This window comes from Mya arenaria, chromosome 12 (genome assembly GCF_026914265.1).
Source record: "Mya arenaria isolate MELC-2E11 chromosome 12, ASM2691426v1".
Taxonomy (NCBI): domain Eukaryota; kingdom Metazoa; phylum Mollusca; class Bivalvia; order Myida; family Myidae; genus Mya; species Mya arenaria.
The window spans coordinates 5,058,470-5,078,329 of record NC_069133.1 but is presented as its reverse complement, the minus strand read 5'-3'; the positions used below and the strand labels follow the sequence as shown (position 1 = coordinate 5,078,329).

General features: G+C 41.7%; 1 protein-coding gene across 1 annotated transcript; it reads right to left on the bottom strand.

The window, feature by feature from the left end:
* Nucleotides 1–1,861: 1,861 nt before the first annotated feature.
* On the bottom strand, nt 1,862–17,885 carry LOC128212438 (cyanophycinase-like). The gene is made up of 6 exons (XM_052917900.1): nt 17,613–17,885; nt 17,067–17,299; nt 16,633–16,760; nt 16,327–16,465; nt 2,635–2,776; nt 1,862–2,405 (listed from the first exon to the last, which is right to left on the bottom strand). Exons 1-6 carry the CDS (start codon nt 17,814–17,816, stop codon nt 1,956–1,958), a joined length of 1,296 nt encoding a protein of 431 aa, XP_052773860.1. The 5' UTR covers nt 17,817–17,885; the 3' UTR covers nt 1,862–1,955.
* Nucleotides 17,886–19,860: the final 1,975 nt, after the last annotated feature.

Here is a 19,860-nt window from a genome sequence, read left to right as displayed (position 1 = left end):
CTGTTGGTAAAACCCCGACCAAATGCCCCCGCACTCCAGAGACTCTATATAAGGCCCAATCTCCGCTAAATTTGGCGCTATGACAAAACCACCGCAGTCACCCAGCCCTACGGGGCCACCTGAAAAGTAAAAACACGGCCCTTTTCCCCGGTATACCCCCGGACCTGGGGGGGGGGGGGCGTGGTTACAACTGACTAGTGCATAACATCACTGTGACAAGTTAATTAATAACTACTCATCCTAAACGATTGATTGCCTGTTGAAAAGGAATTGTGTTATGTTTAATTGAAGATTAAAGAAACAACAAGGGCAATCAAGGGATTAAGAAAACACAGACATGACATGTTTGTAAAACGATCCGCCAATAAACTTTGAAACTTGTACCACACTTTTAATATAGACTTTATGAAGCAATAATCGTACAGTAATACTCATTGAAACATCAATAGAATAAATAAAAGTCAACACATTCAATGATACAGGTAACTATTTAATGTGATGAATTAAAGTTAGATATGCAATACTTAAGTTACAATCGAAAACACCACCCAGACACATTAATCCTGCATAACAATATCCATGCTCTCCATGAGATCCTCGTGGGTCTACTGTGAGTTATGTGACGTCACACAGTGTGACTGTTTGATCTGAAGCCGAAAAAAGGTGTTTATTCATTTCAATGCATGTATAAAATGGTGTTGAATGGGATTTTAATTAACTTGATGAAGGAGTAACACTTATAGGCGTTATAACTATTGATAACTACGGATAAATTAATAAGTGGTAAAATGCAGACATGAAGAAAAAAGGCAGGTTTAACATACATGTAGATAAAATGTAAAAATGGTTATTTTCTATGAATTCGGACAGCGAAAAAAAATATTAGTTTTAGGTGTCCGAACTCTATTGTGAATTACGGGGTAAATACAATCAGAAATCCAACTCTTAATATTGTCAACTTTTCGTATTTATTTCGTAACAAATGTTTTTCATACCCAAATCACAATTTTTTTCAGGGAAAAAATAGGTTAGGGTCGGCGGGAAAAAAATAGGGTCGATCGGGTAACCTGAAACAGACCTATTTTTTATTTGGCCTTACGAAAAATTGTGTATTAAATTACATGATGACGAGTGTCAGATCTTTTTTATCACATTCTTATCCTTTCTTGAACAATGAAAGATCCTTCATTTTCCACATTTACCTCTTATGAGACGAACACCACGAAGTAACGTCATTTCCCGTGAGTCTTTTATTGCAGACGTGCACAACACAAAATACCTTATTTTAATGATATATCCGAATTTCCCTTTTTAAAAAATAATGCTAAGTTGAAATCCGGAAGAAATCACAACATAAACTGTAAAATATTGAAACAATATGCATTTTCATCGGTGAAAACATTAATAAATTAATGAACACCTTGACATATATTGTAGGGAGAATCGAGAGGAAATATTGCCTATATTTTGTACTCCAGTTGTTCAAATTACTTTACATTTATCATTACAAAACAATAAAAAAAACTATTCTTTATGAATTGCCCACTTGTTTTCAATCAAGCCAGAAGTTGTTTTCCAAAATAATTTGTTAATTGATATTATTATATAAAAAATGAGCAATGCTGTATTATGAAATTGTTTTGAAACTGATTAGCTTCAAGACGTAAACCATAAAGTAAAAGCCCACAAAAAATACCAATTCAATATTTCATATATTTAGTTGTGTTCACTCAATTTTGTCAACAATTGGGCGGAACCATTTGGTGATGGAATGCCGATAGGTCACGTATTGCATGTTTAAAAACTGTCTTCTTTGTTTCATAATATATATTTTTACGGATGTTTGATAACAATGCTCAGATGTTTAAATACCATTTATTGTTTGAATAAATAAGGATGATACACGGATAGCATACATTCTTTCAACGACTTTCATATAAGGTAAATATTTAGTTTCAGTCCGCATAAATGGCGACCCGAAGGTTTTTGTACGAAGTTATATCAGAGTGAAAAGAATGACGTCTCTCAACGTAGCCAATGGCGTCGTGCCCCTCGGCCGACATGTCGATGCGAAATCGTGGGCTACCCTCCTGTGTAGTTCCGTGTGTAGTTCTGCCGTTCCTGGCGTCAAAAACGCTGGTAGCGATTCTAACAAACTCTGACTTGCGTTCGCTGTCTGATTTTGTTCCGTAAAACACGTCATCCGTCGTTAACACGTCGTCGTAGTTTTCATGGTTTTTCATTGGCGTTTTGGATGAGGAGAATGTCACTTGATGGTCAGACAGTCTAATGGCGTCGCCATGAGTTAGATAGGTCAGGTAAACGTCAGATATGTTGAAGTATCGCGAGATGTGGACCCGAGAATTGGACAAATCAAATACGGTCACACCGGAAGCTCCTATAACCTGAAAATATTCGTCATAATACTTCAATGTGGGATTTACGGACAGAGACGTGTTACATGTCCGAACCTGAACTGTGATTATTTTGTTTGAATTTACATATTTGAAAATAAACGATTCATTTCGACATTCATTTGCTGCTTAAAATACGATAGCATTTAAGTTTAGCGAATTAGTCGACAACGTATAGATATCCCGATGTATTACATAAGGCACACCCAAGAATGCGTACCGTGCCAGACACCATGTTAGTGTCCGCATGCTTGACCACGAGCGCGGTATTCTCGTCAACGCCTATCCCACGGGCCGTGCCCTTTCCATGCGCCATTGTGTCTGACAGCAACCGTATCATCCGGCCCTCCCGGCCCCGCTGCCTGCAATAATGAGAAGTAGTACTCAAAAGGGATAGCATACATTCCAAGTTATGTTGTCCAAATTGATTGTTATGTTATTCATTTAAGTTGGTAGTGAGGCTGCGAAACGTCACGTGTACGTATATTTGTACGTGTGGATCACATTTTGAGAGGGTCATTATCTGTGGTTTAGAAGTGTAAAGGGTCTTATTGATATCAAGTACCTATGGCAAATATTTCATCTTAGTCACGCAGGTTTAGGTATACTAAAGTATTATTAAATATATGGCATTGAAACATTGACTGAACGAAAGGTACAAAACACGTGGAGTTAAAACATGCAAGAAGTGCAATTGGCATTTCTAAAACGACTGTTTTTTAATCTGTTTACCTTGACTGTGTCGAAAGAGAAAGTAGACCCGGTCTTTATAACATACTATTTTTAAAGTTTAGACAATAGATATTCAAGCATATATGGCTATAGCATCCGAACACTTTGAAACCATTCACGGTAAGTAATCTCAGGAACAATAACCATAGACTCGAAAATTAGAATGTACATGTAGTTATATTCTACAATCAAACTTCTATTTATGATAAGCATGTCAGTCTACCTAGGTTATTATAAGGTTTACAAATACGTGATATATCGGCACATATCATTGCCTTAATTGCTTATAAATGCATACAGAAATGAACAAGTCTAAGAACCTTTCGACCTCTTCAATTAGCTTTATTATATCTTATACAACTCTCAAATTTGAAACAAGAAATGTTAAGATTAGAATAATAGTGCTGAGATAAAATAGTTAAATCACCGTATTTTAAATGCCGACCAATTGTGGCAAACGATATAAATGTTTATAGGTAATGTCCAATAAGTTGTATAACAAAACTTTGTTTCTGTCAGCGTCGTTGGAGCATATCGTTAAGTCCAACAACACCCTTTACTTGTACGGCTATCTACAGGCACACGTTCTAGAAGCGTTAAGTCCACTTGTACAGCCAGTTACATGAACACGTACACGTAGCGTTAAGTCCACTTGTACGGCTTAGGCTACAGGCATACGAACACGTAGCGTTAAGTCCACTTGTACGGCTAGCTACAGGCATACGTACACGTAGCGTTAAGTCCACTTGTACGGCTTAGGCTACAGGCATACGAACACGTAACATTAAGTCCACCTGTACGACTAGCTACAGGCATACGTACACGTAGCGTTAAGTCCACTTGTACGGCTAGCTACAGGCATACGTACACGTAGCGTTAAGTCCACTTGTACGGCTAGCTACAGACATACGTACAAATAGCGTTAAGTCCACTTGTACGGCTAGCTACAGGCATACGTACAAAAAGCGTTAAGTCCACTTGTACGGCTAGCTACAGGCATACGTACAAATAGCGTTAAGTCCACTTGTACGGCTAGCTACAGGCATAAGTACAAATACCGTTAAGTTCACTTGTATGGCTAGCTACAGGCATACGTACACGTAGCGTTAAGTCCACTTGTATGACTAGCTACAGGCATACGTACAAATAGCGTTAAGTCCACTTGTATGGCTAGCTACAGGCATACGTACAAATAGCGTTAAGTTCACTTGTATGGCTAGCTACAGGCATACGTACAAATAGCGTTAAGTCCACTTGTATGGCTAGCTACAGGCATACGTACAAATAGCGTTAAATCCACTTGTATGGCTAGCTACAGGCATACGTACACGTAGCGTTAAGTCCACTTGTATGGCTAGCTACAGGCATAAGTACAAATAGCGTTAAGTCCACTTGTACGGCTAGCTACAGGCATACGTACACGTAGCGTTAAGTCCACTTATACGGCTAGCTACAGACATACGTACACGTAGCGTTAAGTCCACTTGTACGGCTAGCTACAGGCATACGTACAAATAGCGTTAAGTTCACTTTTACGACTAGGTACAGGCATATGTACAAGAAGCGATAAGTCCACTTGTATGGCTAGCTACAGGCATACGTACACGAAGCGTTAAGTCCACTTGTACGTCTAGCTACAGGCATACGTACAAATAGCGTTAAGTTCAGTTGTATGGCTAGCTACAGGCATACGTACAAATAGCGTTAAGTCCACTTGTATGGCTAGCTACAGGCATACATACACGTAGTGTTAAGTCCACTTGTACGGCTAGCTACAGGCATACGTACAAATAGCGTTAAGTCCACTTGTATGACTAGCTACAGGCATACGTACAAATAGCGTTAAGTCCACTTGTATGGCTAGTTACAGGCATACGTACAAATAGCGTTAAGTCCACTTGTATGGCTAGCTACAGGCATACGTACACGTAGCGTTAAGTCCACTTGTACGGCTAGCTACAGACATACGTACACGTAGCGTTAAGTCCACTTGTATGGCTAGCTACAGACATACGTACACGTAGCGTTAAGTCCACTTGTATGGCTAGCTACAGACATACGTACACGTAGCGTTAAGTCCACTTGTATGGCTAGCTACAGACATACGTACACGTAGCGTTAAGTCCACTTGTATGGCTAGCTACAGGCATACGTACAAATAGCGTTAAGTCCACTTGTATGGCTAGCTACAGGCATACGTACACGTAGCGTTAAGTCCACTTGTTTCGGCTAGCTACAGACATATGTACACGTAGCGTTAAGTCCACTTGTACGGCTAGCTACAGGCATAGGTACAAATAGCGTTAAGTTCACTTTTATGGCTAGCTACAGGCATACGTACAAATAGCGTTAAGTCCACTTGTATGGCTAGCTACAGGCATACGTACAAATAGCGTTAAGTCCACTTGTATCGCTAGCTACAGTCATACCTACACGTAGCGTTAAGTTCACTTGTACGGTTAGCTACAGGCATACGTACAAATAGCGTTAAGTCCACTTGTATGACTAGCTACAGGCATACGTACAAATAGCGTTAAGTCCACTTGTATGGCTAGCTACAGGCATACGTACAAATAGCGTTAAGTCCACTTGTATGGCTAGATACAGGCATACGTACAAATAGCGTTAAGTCCACTTGTATGGCTAGCTACAGGCATACGTACAAATAGCGTTAAGTCCACTTGTATGGCTAGATACAGGCATACGTACACGTAGCGTTAAGTCCACTTGTATGGCTAGCTACAGGCATACGTACAAATAGCGTTAAGTCCACTTGTATGGCTAGCTACAGGCATACGTACACGTAGCGTTAAGTCCACTTGTACGGCTAGCTACAGACATACGTACACGTAGCGTTAAGTCCACTTGTACGGCTAGCTACAGGCATAGGTACAAATAGCGTTAAGTTCACTTTTACGACCAGGTACAGGCATATATACAAGTAGCGATAAGTCCACTTGTATGGCTAGCTACAGGCATACGTACACGTAGCGTTAAGTCCACTTGTACGTCTAGCTACAGGCATACGTACAAATAGCGTTAAGTTCAGTTGTATGGCTAGCTACAGGCATACGTACAAATAGCGTTAAGTCCACTTGTATGGCTAGCTACAGGCATACGTACAAATAGCGTTAAGTCCACTTGTATGGCTAGCTACAGGCATACGTACAAATAGCGTTAAGTCCACTTGTATGGCTAGCTACAGGCATACGTACAAATACCGTTAAGTCCACTTGTATCACTAGCTACAGGCATATGTACAAATAGCGTGAAGTCCACTTGTATGGCTAGTTACAGGCAAACGTACAAATAGCGTTAAGTCCACTTGTATGGCTAGCTACAGGCATACGTACACGTAGCGTTATATCCACTTGTATGGCTAGCTACAGGCATACGTACAAATAGCGTTAAGTCCACTTGTATGGCTAGCTACAGGCATACGTACACGTAGCGTTAAGTCCACTTGTACGGCTAGCTACAGACATACGTACACGTAGCGTTAAGTCCACTTGTACGGCTAGCTACAGGCATACGTACAAATAGCGTCAAGTTCACTTTTACGACTAGGTACAGGCATACGTACACGTAGCGATAAGTCCACTTGTATGGCTAGCTACAGGCATACGTACACGTAGCGTTAAGTCCATTTGTACGGCTAGCTACAGACATACGTACAAATAGCGTTAAGTCCACTTGTATGGCTAGCTACAGGCATACGTACAAATAGCGTTAAGTCCACTTGTACGGGTAGCTACAGGCATACGTACAAATAGCGTTAAGTTCACTTTTACGACTAGGTACAGGCATATGTACACGTACCGATAAGTCCACTTGTATGGCTAGCTACAGGCATACGTACACGTAGCGTTAAGTCCACTTATACGTCTAGCTACAGGCATATGTATTCGTAGCGTTATGTCCTGTTTTACGGCTAGCTATAGGCATATGTACACGTAGCGTTATGTTCACTTGCACGGCTAGCTACAGGCATACGTACACGTAGCGTTAAGTCCACTTGTACGGTTAGCTATATGAACACGTACACGTAGCGTTAAGTCCACTTGTACGGTTAGCTATATGAACACGTACACGTAGCGTTATGTACACTTGCACGGCTAGCTACAGGCATACGTACACGTAGCGTTATGTCCACTTGTACGGTTAGCTATATGAACACGTACTCGTAGCGTTAAGTCCACTAGTACGGCTAGCTACAGGCATACGTACAAATAGCGTTAAGTCCACTTGTATGGCTAGCTACAGGCATACGTACACGTAGCGTTAAGTCCACTTGTACGGCTAGCTACAGGCATACGTACAGGTAGCGATAAGTCCACTAGTATGGCTAGCTACAGGCATACGTACACGTAGCGTTAAGTCCACTTGTATGGCTAGCTACAGGCATACGTACAAATAGCGTTAAGTTCACTTGTATGGCTAGCTACAGGCATACGTACAAATAGCGTTAAGTCCACTTGTATGGCTAGCTACAGGCATACGTACAAATAGCGTTAAGTCCACTTGTATGGCTAGCTACAGGCATACGTACACGTAGTGTTAAGTCCACTTGTACGGCTAGCTACAGGCATACGTACAAATAGCGTTAAGTCCACTTGTATGACTAGCTACAGGCATACGTACAAATAGCGTTAAGTCCACTTGTATGGCTAGCTACAGGCATACGTACAAATAGCGTTAAGTCCACTTGTATGGCTAGCTACAGGCATACGTACACGTAGCGTTTAGTCCACTTGTATGGCTAGCTACAGGCATACGTACAAATAGCGTTAAGTCCACTTGTACGGCTAGCTACAGGCATACGTACACGTAGCGTTAAGTCCACTTATACGGCTAGCTACAGACATACGTACACGTAGCGTTAAGTCCACTTGTACGGATAGCTACAGGCATACGTACAAATAGCGTTAAGTTCACTTTTACGACTAGGTACAGGCATATGTACAAGAAGCGATAAGTCCACTTGTATGGCTAGCTACAGGCATACGTACACGAAGCGTTAAGTCCACTTGTAAGTCTAGCTACAGGCATACGTACAAATAGCGTTAAGTTCACTTGTATGGCTAGCTACAGGCATACGTACAAATAGCGTTAAGTCCACTTGTATGGCTAGCTACAGGCATACATACACGTAGTGTTAAGTCCACTTGTACGGCTAGCTACAGGCATACGTACAAATAGCGTTAAGTCCACTTGTATGACTAGCTACAGGCATACGTACAAATACCGTTAAGTCCACTTGTATGGCTAGTTACAGGCATACGTACAAATAGCGTTAAGTCCACTTGTATGGCTAGCTACAGGCATACGTACAAATAGCGTTAAGTCCACTTGTACGTCTAGCTACAGGCATACGTACAAATAGCGTTAAGTCCACTTGTATGGCTAGCTACAGGCATACGTACAAATAGCGTTAAGTCCACTTGTATGGCTAGCTACAGGCATACGTACAAATAGCGTTAAGTCCACTTGTATGGCTAGCTACAGGCATACGTACAAATAGCGTTAAGTCCACTTGTACGGCTAGCTACAGGCATACGTACAAATAGCGTTAAGTCCACTTGTATGGCTAGTTACAGGCATACGTACAAATAGCGTTAAGTCCACTTGTACGGCTAGCTACAGGCATACGTACAAATAGCGTTAAGTCCACTTGTATGGCTAGCTACAGGCATACGTACAAATAGCGTTAAGTCCACTTGTATGGCTAGTTACAGGCATACGTACAAATAGCGTTCAGTCCACTTGTATGGCTAGCTACAGGCATACGTACACGTAGCGTTAAGTCCACTTGTACGGCTAGCTACAGACATACGTACACGTAGCGTTAAGTCCACTTGTATGGCTTGCTACAGACATACGTACACGTAGCGTTAAGTCCACTTGTATGGCTAGCTACAGACATACGTACACGTAGCGTTAAGTCCACTTGTATGGCTTGCTACAGACATACGTACACGTAGCGTTAAGTCCACTTGTATGGCTAGCTACAGGCATACGTACAAATAGCGTTAAGTCCACTTGTATGGCTAGCTACAGGCATACGTACACGTAGCGTTAAGTCCACTTGTTTCGGCTAGCTACAGACATACGTACACGTAGCGTTAAGTCCACTTGTACGGCTAGCTACAGGCATAGGTACAAATAGCGTTAAGTTCACTTTTATGGCTAGCTACAGGCATACGTACAAATAGCGTTAAGTCCACTTGTATGGCTAGCTACAGGCATACGTACAAATAGCGTTAAGTCCACTTGTATCGCTAGCTACAGTCATACCTACACGTAGCGTTAAGTTCACTTGTACGGTTAGCTACAGGCATACGTACAAATAGCGTTAAGTCCACTTGTATGACTAGCTACAGGCATACGTACAAATAGCGTTAAGTCCACTTGTATGGCTAGCTACAGGCATACGTACAAATAGCGTTAAGCCCACTTGTATGGCTAGATACAGGCATACGTACAAATAGCGTTAAGTCCACTTGTATGGCTAGCTACAGGCATACGTACAAATAGCGTTAAGTCCACTTGTATGGCTAGATACAGGCATACGTACACGTAGCGTTAAGTCCACTTGTATGGCTAGCTACAGGCATACGTACACGTAGCGTTAAGTCCACTTGTACGGCTAGCTACAGACATACGTACACGTAGCGTTAAGTCCACTTGTACGGCTAGCTACAGGCATAGGTACAAATAGCGTTAAGTTCACTTTTACGACCAGGTACAGGCATATATACAAGTAGCGATAAGTCCACTTGTATGGCTAGCTACAGGCATACGTACACGTAGCGTTAAGTCCACTTGTACGTCTAGCTACAGGCATACGTACAAATAGCGTTAAGTTCAGTTGTATGGCTAGCTACAGGCATACGTACAAATAGCGTTAAGTCCACTTGTATGGCTAGCTACAGGCATACGTACAAATAGCGTTAAGTCCACTTGTATGACTAGCTACAGGCATACGTACAAATAGCGTTAAGTCCACTTGTATGGCTAGCTACAGGCATACGTACAAATACCGTTAAGTCCACTTGTATGACTAGCTACAGGCATATGTACAAATAGCGTTAAGTCCACTTGTATGGCTAGCTACAGGCAAACGTACAAATAGCGTTAAGTCCACTTGTATGGCTAGCTACAGGCATACGTACACGTAGCGTTATATCCACTTGTATGGCTAGCTACAGGCATACGTACAAATAGCGTTAAGTCCACTTGTACGGCTAGCTACAGGCATACGTACACGTAGCGTTAAGTCCACTTGTACGGCTAGCTACAGACATACGTACACGTAGCGTTAAGTCCACTTGTACGGCTAGCTACAGGCATACGTACAAATAGCGTCAAGTTCACTTTTACGACTAGGTACAGGCATACGTACACGTAGCGATAAGTCCACTTGTATGGCTAGCTACAGGCATACGTACACGTAGCGTTAAGTCCATTTGTACGGCTAGCTACAGACATACGTACAAATAGCGTTAAGTCCACTTGTATGGCTAGCTACAGGCATACGTACAAATAGCGTTAAGTCCACTTGTACGGGTAGCTACAGGCATACGTACAAATAGCGTTAAGTTCACTTTTACGACTAGGTACAGGCATATGTACACGTACCGATAAGTCCACTTGTATGGCTAGCTACAGGCATACGTACACGTAGCGTTAAGTCCACTTATACGTCTAGCTACAGGCATATGTATTCGTAGCGTTATGTCCTGTTTTACGGCTAGCTATAGGCATATGTACACGTAGCGTTATGTTCACTTGCACGGCTAGCTACAGGCATACGTACACGAAGCGTTAAGTCCACTTGTACGGTTAGCTATATGAACACGTACACGTAGCGTTAAGTCCACTTGTACGGTTAGCTATATGAACACGTACACGTAGCGTTATGTACACTTGCACGGCTAGCTACAGGCATACGTACACGTAGCGTTATGTCCACTTGTACGGTTAGCTATATGAACACGTACTCGTAGCGTTAAGTCCACTTGTACGGCTAGCTACAGGCATACGTACAAATAGCGTTAAGTCCACTTGTATGGCTAGCTACAGGCATACGTACACGTAGCGTTAAGTCCACTTGTACGGCTAGCTACAGGCATACGTACAGGTAGCGATAAGTCCACTAGTATGGCTAGCTACAGGCATACGTACACGTAGCGTTAAGTCCACTTGTACATCTAGCTACAGGCATACGTACAAATAGCGTTAAGTTCACTTGTATGGCTAGCTACAGGCATACGTACAAATAGCGTTAAGTCCACTTGTATGGCTAGCTACAGGCATACGTACAAATAGCGTTAAGTCCACTTGTATGGCTAGCTACAGGCATACGTACACGTAGTGTTAAGTCCACTTGTACGGCTAGCTACAGGCATACGTACAAATAGCGTTAAGTCCACTTGTATGACTAGCTACAGGCATACGTACAAATAGCGTTAAGTCCACTTGTATGGCTAGCTACAGGCATACGTACAAATAGTGTTAAGTCCACTTGTATGGCTAGCTACAGGCATACGTACACGTAGCGTTTAGTCCACTTGTATGGCTAGCTACAGGCATACGTACAAATAGCGTTTAGTCCACTTGTACGGCTAGCTACAGGCATACGTACACGTACCGTTAAGTCCACTTGTTTCGGCTAGCTACAGACATATGTACACGTAGCGTTAAGTCCACTTGTACGGCTAGCTACAGGCATAGGTACAAATAGCGTTAAGTTCACTTGTATGGCTAGATATAGGCATACGTACACGTAGCGTTAAGTCCACTTGTATGGCTAGCTACAGGCATACGTACAAATAGCGTTAAGTCCACTTGTATCGCTAGCTACAGTCATACCTACACGTAGCGTTAAGTTCACTTGTACGGTTAGCTACAGGCATACGTACAAATAGCGTTAAGTCCACTTGTATGACTAGCTACAGGCATACGTACAAATAGCGTTAAGTCCACTTGTATGGCTAGCTACAGGCATACGTACAAATAGCGTTAAGTCCACTTGTATGGCTAGATACAGGCATACGTACAAATAGCGTTAAGTCCACTTGTATGGCTAGCTACAGGCATACGTACAAATAGCGTTAAGTCCACTTGTATGGCTAGATACAGGCATACGTACACGTAGCGTTAAGTCCACTTGTATGGCTAGCTACAGGCATACGTACAAATAGCGTTAAGTCCACTTGTATGGCTAGCTACAGGCATACGTACACGTAGCGTTAAGTCCACTTGTACGGCTAGCTACAGACATACGTACACGTAGCGTTAAGTCCACTTGTACGGCTAGCTACAGGCATACGTACAAATAGCGTTAAGTTCACTTTTACGACCAGGTACAGGCATATATACAAGTAGCGATAAGTCCACTTGTATGGCTAGCTACAGGCATACGTACACGTAGCGTTAAGTCCACTTGTACGTCTAGCTACAGGCATACGTACAAATAGCGTTAAGTTCAGTTGTATGGCTAGCTACAGGCATACGTACAAATAACGTTAAGTCCACTTGTATGGCTAGCTACAGGCATACGTACAAATAGCGTTAAGTCCACTTGTATGGCTAGCTACAGGCATACGTACAAATAGCGTTGAGTCCACTTGTATGGCTAGCTACAGGCATACGTACAAATACCGTTAAGTCCACTTGTATGACTAGCTACAGGCATATGTACAAATAGCGTGAAGTCCACTTGTATGGCTAGCTACAGGCAAACGTACAAATAGCGTTAAGTCCACTTGTATGGCTAGCTACAGGCATACGTACACGTAGCGTTATATCCACTTGTATGGCTAGCTACAGGCATACGTACAAATAGCGTTAAGTCCACTTGTACGGCTAGCTACAGACATACGTACACGTAGCGTTAAGTCCACTTGTACGGCTAGCTACAGGCATACGTACAAATAGCGTCAAGTTCACTTTTACGACTAGGTACAGGCATACGTACACGTAGCGATAAGTCCACTTGTATGGCTAGCTACAGGCATACGTACACGTAGCGTTAAGTCCATTTGTACGGCTAGCTACAGACATACGTACAAATAGCGTTAAGTTCACTTTTATGGCTAGCTACAGGCATACGTACAAATAGCGTTAAGTCCACTTGTATGGCTAGCTACAGGCATACGTACAAATAGCGTTAAGTCCACTTTTATCGCTAGCTACAGTCATACCTACACGTAGCGTTAAGTTCACTTGTACGGTTAGCTACAGGCATACGTACAAATAGCGTTAAGTCCACTTGTATGACTAGCTACAGGCATACGTACAAATAGCGTTAAGTCCACTTGTATGGCTAGCTACAGGCATACGTACAAATAGCGTTAAGTCCACTTGTATGGCTAGATACAGGCATACGTACAAATAGCGTTAAGTCCACTTGTATGGCTAGCTACAGGCATACGTACAAATAGCGTTAAGTCCACTTGTATGGCTAGATACAGGCATACGTACACGTAGCGTTAAGTCCACTTGTATGGCTAGCTACAGGCATACGTACAAATAGCGTTAAGTCCACTTGTATGGCTAGCTACAGGCATACGTACACGTAGCGTTAAGTCCACTTGTACGGCTAGCTACAGACATACGTACACGTAGCGTTAAGTCCACTTGTACGGCTAGCTACAGGCATAGGTACAAATAGCGTTAAGTTCACTTTTACGACCAGGTACAGGCATATATACAAGTAGCGATAAGTCCACTTGTATGGCTAGCTACAGGCATACGTACACGTAGCGTTAAGTCCACTTGTACGTCTAGCTACAGGCATACGTACAAATAGCGTTAAGTTCAGTTGTATGGCTAGCTACAGGCATACGTACAAATAGCGTTAAGTCCACTTGTATGGCTAGCTACAGGCATACGTACAAATAGCGTTAAGTCCACTTGTATGGCTAGCTACAGGCATACGTACAAATAGCGTTACGTCCACTTGTATGGCTAGCTACAGGCATACGTACAAATACCGTTAAGTCCACTTGTATGACTAGCTACAGGCATATGTACAAATAGCGTGAAGTCCACTTGTATGGCTAGCTACAGGCAAACGTACAAATAGCGTTAAGTCCACTTGTATGGCTAGCTACAGGCATACGTACACGTAGCGTTATATCCACTTGTATGGCTAGCTACAGGCATACGTACAAATAGCGTTAAGTCCACTTGTATGGCTAGCTACAGGCATACGTACACGTAGCGTTAAGTCCACTTGTACGGCTAGCTACAGACATACGTACACGTAGCGTTAAGTCCACTTGTACGGCTAGCTACAGGCATACGTACAAATAGCGTCAAGTTCACTTTTACGACTAGGTACAGGCATACGTACACGTAGCGATAAGTCCACTTGTATGGCTAGCTACAGGCATACGTACACGTAGCGTTAAGTCCATCTGTACGGCTAGCTACAGACATACGTACAAATAGCGTTAAGTCCACTTGTATGGCTAGCTACAGGCATACGTACAAATAGCGTTAAGTCCACTTGTACGGGTAGCTACAGGCATACGTACAAATAGCGTTAAGTTCACTTTTACGACTAGGTACAGGCATATGTACACGTACCGATAAGTCCACTTGTATGGCCAGCTACAGGCATACGTACACGTAGCGTTAAGTCCACTTATACGTCTAGCTACAGGCATATGTATTCGTAGCGTTATGTCCTGTTTTACGGCTAGCTATAGGCATATGTACACGTAGCGTTATGTTCACTTGCACGGCTAGCTACAGGCATACGTACACGAAGCGTTAAGTCCACTTGTACGGTTAGCTATATGAACACGTACACGTAGCGTTAAGTCCACTTGTACGGTTAGCTATATGAACACGTACACGTAGCGTTATGTACACTTGCACGGCTAGCTACAGGCATACGTACACGTAGCGTTATGTCCACTTGTACGGTTAGCTATATGAACACGTACTCGTAGCGTTAAGTCCACTTGTACGGCTAGCTACAGGCATACGTACAAATAGCGTTAAGTCCACTTGTATGGCTAGCTACAGGCATACGTACACGTAGCGTTAAGTCCACTTGTACGGCTAGCTACAGGCATACGTACAGGTAGCGATAAGTCCACTAGTATGGCTAGCTACAGGCATACGTACACGTAGCGTTAAGTCCACTTGTACATCTAGCTACAGGCATACGTACAAATAGCGTTAAGTTCACTTGTATGGCTAGCTACAGGCATACGTACAAATAGCGTTAAGTCCACTTGTATGGCTAGCTACAGGCATACGTACAAATAGCGTTAAGTCCACTTGTATGGCTAGCTACAGGCATACGTACACGTAGTGTTAAGTCCACTTGTACGGCTAGCTACAGGCATACGTACAAATAGCGTTAAGTCCACTTGTATGACTAGCTACAGGCATACGTACAAATAGCGTTAAGTCCACTTGTATGGCTAGCTACAGGCATACGTACAAATAGTGTTAAGTCCACTTGTATGGCTAGCTACAGGCATACGTACACGTAGCGTTTAGTCCACTTGTATGGCTAGCTACAGGCATACGTACAAATAGCGTTTAGTCCACTTGTACGGCTAGCTACAGGCATACGTACACGTACCGTTAAGTCCACTTGTACGGTTAGCTATATGAACACGTACTCGTAGCGTTAAGTCCACTTGTACGGCTAGCTACAGGCATACGTACACGTACCGTTAAGTCCACTTGTACGGTTAGCTGTATGAAAACGTACTCGTAGCGTTAAGTCCACTTGTATGGCTAGCCAAAGGCATACGTACACGTACCATTAAGTCCACTTGTATGGCTAGCCACAGACATACGTTTACGTTGCGTTAAGTCCACTTGTACGGTAAACCTCGTTTCCGCAAAACACCCTACGCTCGGGTTGGGATGAACCTATCTTACACTCTCGGCTATGGGAGATACTTATAATCCTCTATATCCCTTTAAGGCTGATACGTAGAATAATGTCAAAATGGACATTTCTAATGCTTACACATTAAAAGAACCTTTTACGCCAAGTTTAACTTTTCATCACAGTTCATACCTTATTACTTGTCATTGGCGATTTATTCAGAAACATACATGGTTTATCATTAAAGTGTCCTTGAAACCTGTTTGTAACCTTCATATAATTATATTTAAAAACAACAACTTATCGTCCGATACATACGAGAAGTGAGAGTCTAGGACGTATCCTTTCATAAATCCTATTCCCCCGGAAGAAAGGTAAACGAGCGGGTACGCGTGCGCAATGGTCGGCTCCACGTCCGGGAACGCCCCATACGTGAGAGCATCCCAGCTCACCCCACCTAGTAGAGAAGGTTTGTCGCCAAAACAGTTTGTGTTTCATTATAAGAACAGTCACACAGTTTGCACAAACGAAACAATTCACTGTCGATTCTACCAACACTACATACAACACGGGGACGTTTAATTTGGATAACTGTTGCTTTGTTTTGTAATGAAAACTACTCACCTTCTACCATGTAGTTAGCTGTCTGACAGGAGCACCCGGCGCTGGTTCCAGCGATCACGGCGCCAGCGTCATTCATCTGGTGCAGCGCAAGGAGAGCGGGCGTGTATTCCCCGTACTGGCCTAGCAACCTGTGGGATTGTTTTTCCACATGTGAAACATGATAGTACTTTGTGAAAGTCCCGGAGGGTGGCGTATACTCGAATACTAACAGACCGTTTCAATTAAGCGTTTACATACCAACCTTTTAACACACACTTTATTGAAAATGTCGAGAAGCATTATGTATAATCATTATAATGAAACACTCAATCGACTACTAATATTCTGTAGAGTTATCGGAATATCATCTGTCCGGTTAGCGCAGTGGTAATAATAAATACAAATCAAAGAACCGTTTGACCATGTATAAAAAGGAACTAAATGGCCTAACATACGACTTGACGACCCTCTCTTGGTCACCACCTCCGAAAAAGAAGCCAGTCTGGGCGTATATTAAATCAATGGTGGCCTGCGGGGCGTTGTCAGCCGTATGGTTCAGATCGATGGGGATACGGGCAGTCTCGAGCGCCCCGTATTTGAGAAAGAGGTTCCGGTAGTACTGATACCCGTCCAGGGGGTCCGCGCTCGCTGCGTTGATGATTCCAACTCTGGCCACCCCCTTACCACCCTGAATAATACAATAATAATTTCCTTTTTAATAAAACCAGATTTGTTTTATTTTTAATTTCAATAAATGTGTTGTTTTTCGGTATTTTTCCGTTTGAAATTTGTGGAAAAGACGTTCGAAAACAAAGTTAACAGTGTTTTTTAGTTTCCTCCTTAAGCATTTTTGTATTCTTTCATTTTTTTCTGATGTTCTTTTACCAATTTGTTACTGTTGTTGAATATGTTTGAACGTGTTAACTTGCCTCACAAGGCAGTGCAGTGTTTGAAAAAGAAAAAAAAGAAACTGAACGTACGTTCGATATTTAAATACTTACGGCCATACGAATAATTGTGTCATATATTTCTGTGTTATTGTCCCACAAGTGTCCGCCCACAAGCACCATAGAACGCCCATACTGAGCGTACTGGGGGAGCTTGGCAACGTGTTGACGTAGAATGACGTCATCAGTTAGAACGAATCCGTGCACATGATTTACAGCATTTAGCACTACGGCTATGCATAGAAAATACATCACCATGGTTGTCAACTGTGCGGTTATTCACGGCCTATTTCAGTCACATGTTCGAAGATAAGAACGCATATTTCTCCCACCTCAGATAAGTAGATCCAATAATTTAACCATGCTAGATATTCTTATCTTGCCCAAGGGCGAAGATAAAATGCCCGTATGGAACTCCTTTTACCACATTGTAATTACCTCCCTTGTTGAAGACTGTCGTCAGTAGCATCAATGAAATCTTGTCTTATGGTAATATTTAGAACGCTAATTAATTATTTCTCGCTTCAAATGTCATCATAAAACAGTTTTCAGGCACCATTCAAGAAAAAATGCTTCATTCTCCTTAGAACTATTTTAAAAGACCGATTTGACTATTAACATTAACTGGATCACTGCGCGTATATCCATGACAACCACTTGCTATCGCATATCCATACGCAATTATTTTCACTAAGCAAAAAAAGAGTTCCAGCAAAAAAAAAACATTTTTACTTAATTTTGTTTAACTGAGGTGGGAGAAAAAGCATCTACCATAGCCGCTCGTATAAGATAGGTTCATCCCGACCCTCGCGCTGGGTGTTTTGCGGAAACTCGGTAAACCTCGTTTCCGCAAAACACCCTACACTCTCGGCCATGGGAGATACTTATACTGTTCCATTACTAATAAACATGTAGGTATATAGAGGATTTTTATTATAAAATTCAAATTACAATCGAAACTGGAGACAATAAACTCGAAGTTGTACCATGAAAACAAGTGGATACAAATAAAAATATCGGGATAACTATGTTAACTATGTTATCTATGTGTCATAAAGTATTATATTTATATACTGCAGTTACTATTAGGTAAGATCTTGTTCATAGAAGATCGTCGGTGGTTCGACACTTAAGAGAAGTGCCCACATATACACAAAAATTTAAATCATCATCATCATTCTCATCGTCATCATCGTCACCATCATCATCATCATCATCATCATCATCATCATCATCATCTGGGATGTCATTCCATACCGTCATACTGTAGTAAGAAAATGAATCCTTAGAATAATTAGTTCGTGGTATGTTTAGTAAAAAATTACTCATGTTTTGGAGCCGATCTGACTGAATGATGTTCATTGTTTGCAAAAACAAGGATCTCTGTCATGTAACAAGGGGGCCATATCATTACGCGTTATGTATAACAAGTGGCACAGTGGTACTTGCATCGGTCAGTAAAAGTTAGCCATTGAGATTGCAATCGTTTGGTTGTTTAAGAATTATTGTTTGCAATCCTTCATTGCAGCGTCTTTACTTTATGTATGCAATAATTATTATATTTACCCCAAATATGAAAACAATAGCCAAGTATTGGAAGTATATAAGCATTGTAAATCACACGTTTCATATCATTATCTTTCATTCTTCAAAAGCGAAATTTTCCAGTTGATTTATTTGCAAACAAAGTTAATTTTAAACAAGATTTAGATGATTTATAAAAAAGATAATGTACTTCACCATGTTTTGATGTTTAAAATATGTAATGGGAGTATGACTTGGTTATTATCCAACGTATTGAATCAGCTACTTGATATTCTTCGATAAATTGATGGTTTTTGAATGTGGGAAGATAATTTTATGTTTAACAGGCTTGTATGCCAAGGACAAAGGTTCCTGATATTCTAGAAAAACCAACACGAAACCTTATTTTATTTTTTATTTACATTTTAAAAATGAGTGGGCCAGCGTTTCTGCGTTGGAACAATTCCTAGGATGAACTGCCTTTCGGTAATTGCGAATATATTTTCCGATGAACCTAACATGTTCGGATCGTGAATCATCGCATATGAATATACACGTTAATTGAACATTGTTTATCATGTTATTGTTTGTATTGTGTCAGCAGGCCCCCCAAAAAACTTAAATCAACATATAAAAAGTGTTAATTTATGATGTGTTAAATGTATTGTTGTGATAAGTGTTTCAATGTTACATTTAAAGGTGATTTGGAATGATTGTGGACTGTTTCCGGTTACGGTCGGGTCGTTCTGATTATAAAATAGATGAGAAATTATTACTG

Excerpts from the sequence above, each read along its gene's own strand:
- LOC128212438 (XM_052917900.1), bottom strand. The coding sequence starts at position 17,816 with ATGGTGATGTATTTTCTATGCATAGCCGTAGTGCTAAATGCTGTAAAT. Across the intron at positions 17,300-17,612 it reads ACACAATTATTCGTATGGCC|GGTGGTAAGGGGGTGGCCAG; the intron begins GTAAGTATTTAA and ends TGTATTATTCAG. Across the intron at positions 16,761-17,066 it reads CAAGAGAGGGTCGTCAAGTC|GTTGCTAGGCCAGTACGGGG; the intron begins GTATGTTAGGCC and ends ACAATCCCACAG.